This window comes from Podarcis bocagei (assembly GCF_964188305.1).
Source record: "Podarcis bocagei genome assembly, chromosome: 4".
NCBI classification, from domain to species: domain Eukaryota; kingdom Metazoa; phylum Chordata; class Lepidosauria; order Squamata; family Lacertidae; genus Podarcis; species Podarcis bocagei.
This window is the reverse complement of record NC_138128.1, coordinates 66,405,110-66,413,876: the sequence shown is the minus strand read 5'-3', so window position 1 is coordinate 66,413,876 and position 8,767 is coordinate 66,405,110. Positions and strand designations below refer to the sequence as shown.

At 44.6% G+C, this 8,767-nt stretch overlaps 1 protein-coding gene across 1 annotated transcript; it reads right to left on the bottom strand.

Annotated features, from left to right (window-relative positions):
* FFAR4 (free fatty acid receptor 4) lies at positions 1–8,414 on the bottom strand. Its single transcript, XM_081192348.1, has 3 exons — positions 7,730–8,414; positions 2,897–3,025; positions 1–523 (listed from the first exon to the last, which is right to left on the bottom strand). Exons 1-3 carry the CDS (start codon positions 8,261–8,263, stop codon positions 116–118), a joined length of 1,071 nt encoding a protein of 356 aa, XP_081048474.1. The 5' UTR covers positions 8,264–8,414; the 3' UTR covers positions 1–115.
* Between the last annotated feature and the right edge of the window lie 353 nt (positions 8,415–8,767).

The window sequence follows — 8,767 nt, the reverse complement described above, 5'->3', positions numbered from 1 at the left end:
TGCTGTGCAAATCTTGATATTTTAATTCCACCTGCCTCCCTCTTTCCCAGACACTTTCTTTAGCACACTGTTCTAAATAGCTGGTGAGATTACTGCTGTCAGAAACATCACATGGTTATGTGGAAATAGCAGACACAGTAAAATGTCTGTTGTTATTCTGTCTTAGCGTAGTGTCTGTTGCAAGTGCTTTTCTTCCAAGAGGACCTGGGCAGCAGAAAAAGATTTTCCTCCATTCATGCCTGAAGTGGGAAACATTATATAAAACTGGGTTGACAATTGAATTGGAAAATGTGAAAGCCACTATCCAAAAGAATAAAGAAGGCATCAGGTTCACGTTTGGATTGAATTTCTGCACTAAAATGAGGAGAATGGTGATGATTATCGGACTCCACATAAGAAAGAAAGAGATCATCAATACAAACAAAGTCCGCAACAGTCTGAAGTCTTTCTGGGAAATTCGAATGTGATGACCCTCTGAGTAGGCCATGCCAGCATGAAGACGTCTCCTTGATTCTTTTGCAATCTGCATTAGAACATTAAAAAACACCTTTCAGTAAATATATTTTAATTCTTTAAAAATTGTTAGGCAAACTCTGTGATTAGATATCAATAAATTAAAAAAATTAGTTTTTTCTGATTAAGAACAGCTCAACAATGAAAAAAATGACACGGGGTGTTGTGGAATCTCCTTTGGAAGTTTGAAAGGGTAGAGTGGATGGCATGGAAATACACATTTGTAAACATGTTTTGGTACCCCCCCCTTTTTTTTCAGTGAGCCAGATAGCTGTGCTAAATGTACTCACACCTCCACCCAACTCCCTCAGGGAATAGGAATATACAGGTAATCAAAATGTACTTTTTTTAAATGAGAGGCTGTTTTCATATCTGGGATTTTTTTAAATTATTTTTTTTAAGAGTACAGTATCAGCTCCAGGAAAGGCTCTCGCAGCAACCAGCAGCTTGCAGATGATGTGGACATCACTTTGTCATGCCAGCCTTCCAAATGCTGCTGCATCCAAGGAAAATATGCCGATTGTTTAGAAATGTGCAAGGTACCAAAATAATATGGGACACTCCAGTCAGACTTACAATCAAGGAATATCAAAATTAGCATGTTGCTCTCAGTGAGCACTGAAAGAGGGCGAAATATTATGATGAAGAGGAAATGCTCTCCTGTTCCACCATAACAAAATTAGTAGTTTTGTTTCCTCTTGGGAAAGCAGCATTTAATCCTTACACAAATATGATTTGTATAGTGTTTGAATATTATGGAAAAAAATATTTCTCTTACTGCTTCTCACTTTGCTTTCCCTAATCCAATTACTGTGTTTTTTGAAATGCCAGGAAACTAATTTTGCATGCACACTCAGCCACTGTTCTTCCACCTGCACACTGCTTTTTCTCAGATGGGGAAACAATATCAGTTTACAGCAGCTTTTCCCCAACCTGGTGCTCTCCAAATGTGTCAGACTACAACTCCTCTCACCTGCAGCTAATGTGGAATGGACCAATAGTCTGACTCATACCACATCTATATACTGTTTGCTACAGAAAGTTAATGGGTTGCAAATGTTATTTAGTGCAAAGAACAATGGAGAGGTTCTTCGAAATACAGTTTTATTGTCTTTTAACTTCCAAACATATTCCTTGATGGCAAAATGGAATTCTACAAGGAAGACATAATCTTCTGACGAAGGGAGGATTAAGTCGTATGTAACTCTCTAGCACCACCTTCCTGGGAAATGTGTAATATTGACAGCATCTTTCAACAGCACTGTTTGGCCACCCACAAACAGGAGCAGGGAGAGGAAGTTTCCCGGTGAAAATTCCAGAGTGCTACTTATTTAAAACATATCTTACTCATTTTTCATTGCACAGCAATTGCAGTGCAGGCTGCAACTGAAACAGTATCAAATTCACAATGCAATGAATAAAAACAAGAAGGTAGGTTGGTCGTAGCCAGCCAACAAAAAATGTCAGTAGCAGCATCAGATTCTGCTAAATCCCTGGGGGAATAACCAAGCCCTTTGCTGGCATCTAAAATGTAAAAAAGCAGGCAGCACATGTATCACAGAGGGGAGGGAATTCTTAAAGTGGGGTACCACTGCCAAGAAGGCTCTCTCGTGCACTGCCATATAGCAGGCTCAGCTAAAGATGGTAAGGCCTCCATGATAGATCTTAACAAAATGGGTAAGTCTATATGGGACAATCCATTTTTTCAGGGCAGGTAGCAACTTTGGGGTGATTTTCTGGCAGGAAAATGGCATGGAGGAGAAGAGCTGTCAGCACACACGCACACACCATGGTGCCAGTCTAGATCAGGGTGCTAAGATTACTTTCAGTTAAGAGTGAGAAGTGGCTGTCCGAATCACATTGTTTAAATAACATACAGTGCTACCTCGGGTTAAGAACTTAATTCGTTCTGGAGGTCCGTTCTTAAGCTGAAACTGTTCTTAACCTGAAGCACCACTTTAGCTATTGGGGCCTCCTGCTGCTGCTGCGCCACCGTCATGCAATTTCTGTTCTCATCCTGAAGCGAAGTTCTTAACCTGAGGTACTATTTCTGGGTTAGCGGAGTCTGTAACCTGAAGCATCTGTAACCTGAAGTGTCTGTAACCCGAGGTACCACAGTACTTAATATAACATGTAGTTTAGCCCAAGATTAATTAAATGTTGAGGATATGAAGTGATAAACAACTCAGGTTTTGCGACTATTGCAAATGAACTAGAATAAAACTGTTAAGAACTAGGAAGTGTGCTACTTTTTTGGCTACTTGTGGTCTGTTATTACCATCTCTAAAACTAAAACTCCATTTACTATGAGAACTCTGATTTAATTTTAAATGTGGATTAGCATCTTTTTAAAAATAATGATGATGATGATGATGAAAAATACCTGTAAAATCTTTGAATAACTAATTACGATGACTAATCCTGGTATTAAGAAGATCACAGTTGCAAAAGACACATCCCAAGCGATCTCTCCTGAAACGCTGGGCCAGTCCAAGGTGCAAATTAACACTCCCTGCAAGAAAAAGAACAAAATCCCTATAAGTTTTTAGTCTGGGTGTTTGCTTTCACCATAATGTTTGAGAAACACACAAAGGCGCACCTAGAGTCCCTTGTGCCCTTGGCAAGGAGCTGTATCAGTGCCTCCCCACAGGGGGGGGGGGACACTTTAGTGCAATAGACACATCAGAAATTACTACATTTTACATGACCCCAGCACTTGAAGCATCCAGAGTAAAGGTGGGGCAAGGAATAAGTGCGGAAAAAATGCATGCCTTTGTGCTGCGGTGCAAGAAGGACGGGAAGATTCTCCTGTTTTTGCTCTTGCTGCAACAACAGTGGCACATCTCCACACACACATATATATGTCATACACTTCGTAGTTTGATAGGTGATTTTTGAGCTTCCCCCCTAGGTACGCCTCTGTCAGCATGCTCTGGCTTGGTGCCTGTTTTTAGAACAGATAACCACCAACCAAACAGGATCTACGGAAATAGTTAATGATCAAAATATCTTTATGATTTTAACCTGGAACACATTCAGATAAAAGTGTAGTCACAAGATCTGGCAAACAAAACAAACAAGCAAACAAGCAAACAAAAAAAATCCTCCACCACCTACAATTTGAACCATTATGACAATGTGATGAAATAGTTTAACAAATACTAGAAGCTAATGTCGTATCTGACCTCATCTTACTAGCATTAAATGTGATTTCCTTGCAAAGACAGCTGCAAGGCGGACAAAAAATGGGAACGTAATCTAATTATTTGCTGATGATGACTCTCTCCTGTTATCTCCTGTGGTCTATGCAGTCATCTTACATGTCCACATAAACGTCTGCTTTTCAAGAAATGCATAGGTACAACAGAGCTTGTGTGTTCTTGTGTGAAAGATACAATATGTACTGTAGAACACGGGACAAATGAAGAGTTTTGCAAAGGCTAGTCACCAATTCAATTCTAAACTTAACTTTGCGCATGTTGTGCTCCTCCCATAGTCACTGAAAGTTGAAAGGTTAACAGGCAAACTGAGGAGAAACTTTCATCGCTTTTTTGGCAAATAAATCCGATACTTAAATAGCACCAAGTCAGTTGATAAAAAATAGTATTTATTATGAATTCTTAAGAAATTCCTAAATTTTAATGTTTTTTTATCTGACAGTCAAGGTGCATCATGCCTGTGATTAATTAAAGAAAAGTCAGACATAGGTGCATGCTACCCGTTTTTCTCTGGGTCATACTTTTAGAATTTGCTCACGCCACACACAACATATTTCTTTATTGATAAGAAATACATTGTAAAACAAAAAGAAGTAACTCCTAGCAGTGCTTGATTTGTAACACAGAACACAACTACTTTATAATATGAAAGTATAAAACAATGCAGCTACGTAAGAACATGAATCATTCCCAAAATATAACACTGATTGTCCTTGAATCTTCCTGCCACACTGGCCATCCTCTGCTGCCACACCCTTTGAGAACCACTGGCGTAATGTATAGTCTGGAACTTAAGGGAGCTGCATATGTCAGGTCAGAGTGTTCATCTAGCTCTGCATTGTCTACACTGAGGGGTCGCAAGTGGCGCTGTGGTCTAAACCTCTTGGGTTTGCTGATCAGAAGGTTGGCCATTCGAATCTGCGCGACGGGGTGAGCTCCTGTTGCTCTGTCCCAGCTCCTGCTGACCTAGCAGTTCAAAAGCACGCCAGTGCAAGTAGATAAATAGGTACTGCTGTGGCAGGAAGGTAAACGATGTTTCCATGCGCTCTGGCACTCATCACAGTGTCCTGTTGCACCAGAAGTGGTTTAGTCATGGTGGCCACATGACCCAGAAAGCTGTCTGTGAATAAACGCTGGCTCCCTCAGACTGAAAGCGAGATGAGCGCCACAGCCTCATAGTCGCCTTTGACTGGACTTAACCATTTGGGGTCCTTTACTTTCATCTGTCTACACTGACTGGCATTGACTCTCCAGGGTTTCAAACAGGGATCTTTCACAGTCCTGCCTGGAAGTGTCAGGGATTTAATATGGGACCTTTTGCATGAGCTTCACAACTGAGGGCTTACCCACACTTCCACTTGTGTAGAAAACACGGGTTTGTGTGGTTTCCCCCTTGCTCCACTCCTTTCCCAGGTAAAATCTGCTCTTTAGCTCTAAATCAGAGCAAAGTCCATCCTGAGAAAACCTGAATTGCTGTTTGCTCCGATTAAGTGCTAGAGAGCAGCAGGACAAGAGGAAGTGCAGATAGGTTCTCAGCCAACATGGTACACCCCAGATGCTGATGGACTCCCACTGTGATCCTCCTCCACCATTGGCTGGTGCTGAAGGGAACTGGGGTCTAGCAACATCTGGAAGATCCCCCCTGCTTTAATATAATGATGCCAAGCCAGTGGCCTCTCAGATGGTGTAGGACTCCAACTCCCATCAGCCTCAGCAAGCATGGCTAATGGTCACGGGCTCAGGGGTGATGGGAGCTGTAGTTCAACGCCATCTGGAAGACCACAGGTGTCTTACCCCTGCTTGAATAGTTGTTCAGAAGAGGGAATTTCATCAGGATTACTTTGACATCACAAACCCCCAGCTGCTGAAAGTCTCTCTTCTACACAGCTACTGAAGGTGCAAGAACCTGCTTTCTTTTGTATTGGCCAGCCTCGAGTCAGCTCAAGCTGCTGGCCTAGAAGCACCTAGAGGCACCCTTTTGTGCCAGGCCCTTCTCGGGTTGTCATAAACTGATCTGGGAATGCGATCCAACTACCTTGATCCTGCTTTGCATCAGGAGACTAGATGACAGCACGTTTTGGGTCTCTTCCAGTTCTAACCCCAGGAATCTTGCTTCAGATTGCCATGCATCAATTACTAATCCCGAAAGGGACTCTTTAATTTCTCCGCATTTAATTACCCATTGATAATTGAACCTCGAAGTGTTCAAGTCAGCTTGCATGATTCAAAATCTCGAAAACCCATTTATTTGAGCCTACGCCAACTCCTTTGATACACCTACTCACTATGTACTCTCAGTGAAGGACTCAAAGGATTTGATAATAACCAGCCTTGCCTTAGGAGAACACTACTGAAATCTCAGCAATACCTGTGCTTTTCCTGAAGCCCTGCATGCCAGAGACAGTTATCAGGCCATTTACCATTGGTCTCTAGAATATAGGGTTTTCTCCCCCTTTCTGTTTTCATGTCTTAAATGTTTTTTGGGCTTGACAAAGCCAACCAAGCAGTGGACGCATGTTGCCATGTTCTCCTGCATGGCCCTTAAAGTTTATGGAGAAGAGATACCATGGTGGAAAATAACAGCCTCTTGATAAAAGCAAACAACAGCAGTCAGCCAGCCCTACAAATCCATCATCTTCAAATGAGTACACTCCTCTTTGTTCAGATTGGCACAGCCCCAAAAGAATACAAGAGGTGTTGCTTGTTTGAAGGGAAAAAATAGCTCCATAGACTACTGAATATTTTTCTGAGATTTCTGCTGTGTCTCTCATCCTTCCACACAATTCACAACACTAGGGGTAGCCAACAGTGTACCCTTCAGATGTTATTGGACTCCAATTCCCAGCAACATGGACAATGGCAGTGGATGATGGAAGCTGGAGTCCACACCATCTGAAGGAACCACGCTGGCTATCCCTGCAAAATCAGTCTCTGACATGTCCCATGTTATATCTCCCTACTCTGACCAATAGAGATGTAAAATATCTAATATGAAACTATGCAAAAGCACAGGAAGCATGAATTAACTTCAAAACCATTCTAAAGTTGAAGGCTACAATCCTATGCACACTTACCCGAGGCACTTCTTGGATGCATTTTCGAAGTATGCATAGCTGACTCTATAACCATTTATATGTGGAGGGGCTGCACTGGATTGTTAGCAAACCCAAACAGCAGACTATATTGAGGGTTCACAGCTCAAACAATAAGCAGAGGGAGATTTTTTTTGGCTGCCCCTTACAATAGGAGCAATCTGAAATTATATCTCCTTTCCATCTGTTCTGGAGATTCACCATAGTCCAAGCTTGCAGAACTTTCGGAATATCTACATGGTTTGGCTTTACAGCGACAGTTAACCTATCTGCAATGGTATTCTGACTTAACTGAATTGTATTTTTAAGCTTTTCAATTGTTATTCACCCCAAACCTTTAGGCGGGGGTGGAATAGATCATTACTTTGAAACCAGTAAATCTCTCTCTTTGTGGAACTAACTTCACATGGACCAATTATCCCCTAACACCTACTTCAACACTTCATTGTGCAATCAAGTTAGATTCCCCACTTGCACTTCCAGTGCATAATTGAGGGGTGAATTTGGGAGACCACCAATGAGCATTCCTCGAAGGCAGGACACCTGGGTTGTTAGTTTCCCCCCCAAATCAACATGTGTCATGGGATTTTGCAGGTGTGCCCTAAGAAATATATAATAGCAGGCTGCTTCTGTAAATGTTTCGCGTGACATAAGCCCCATTGAGTTCAATGGTGCTGTCCCCAAGTGCATAATCCTATAGCCAGACTTTCCGAGTCAACTTCTTACTGGCGTGGGTGGGAGGAACTGTGCCTAACAGGAAAGGCTAATATCATACGCAGACTTAATCGAAAGCAAGTTGTACAAAAATCAGTGGCATGCCAGTAAATGTGTGTTGGGATCTGGGCAGTAAAAGGGTTGCCTTTTGTAACAAAAGACCGCCTTGTCTGTTTTATAGGGTCATCTCACCTGGTGCTTTCCGGACAGCGGCTGGACTGTGAAGAAAAGGCAGAGGGGCAGGGTGGCCAGCGCCGAGACGACCCAGATGAGCAGCAGGAGTCCGGCCACCAGCCTGCCTCTGTAGGCCCTCGAGGGCCGGAGCCGGACGATGCTGACCACGCGCTCCAGGCTGACGGCGGCCAGAGAGAGGATGGTGACGCTGCCGCTGAGGCCCATCATGTAGAAGAGCAGGTGGCAGACGGCGTGGCCCATGGTCCAGCTCTCGGTCCAGCGCACCACGGCGATGATGGGGATGGCGCTGATGAAGAACAGGTCGGCGCAGAACAGGTTGAGCACCAGGCAGCTGGCCACGCTCAGCCTCCGCTTGCGGCGCGCCAGGAGCCGGATGGCGCACGCGTTGGCCGCCAGGGCCAGCGCGAAGATGCACGCCAGCACGGCCGTCTCCAGGGCGCTGAGCGCCACGCGGCTGGCGCCCCTGAACTCCGAGAAGAAGGGGAAGAAATCCGTGCGGTTCCGTGCGGGGGTCGTCCCAGCCCCGGGCATCGGGGGCAGGGTGCCCAGGGCATGAGGCAGCCTCGCCCAGCCGAGGAGGAGCCCTATCTCTCTTGCGCGCCCCGACGGCGCGCCACAGGGCAGCTGACCAAACACGCGGCGACGCTGCTGCTGCTGCCGCCGCCTCGTGCTTCCCTCCGGGCAAGTTGGGATAGGACCGTGCACCTTGCTGACTCCTCTGCAACGAGGAAGTGATAGGAGGAGGCTAGGAGGTAAATAGTGGCGCTGGCCGGCGACAAAAGGAGGGATTTATGAGCAAGGGACTATATATGACAGGAAGGCACCAAGGCCTCCTTGGCTGCGAGCCACCAGTTGCTGCGCAAGCCGCTGCCCCCTCCCCAGTTGGCAATAATGGGCATGCGAGGAAAGAATGGCCATTGGAACCTAATGACAACAAACTGAACCGGGTACATTAGGTGAACCATAAAAGACCGGGGGAAGGAGAGGAAGGTGGAATTGTTGGGGTTGAGAGACCATTGTGGGCATCCTTGGAAT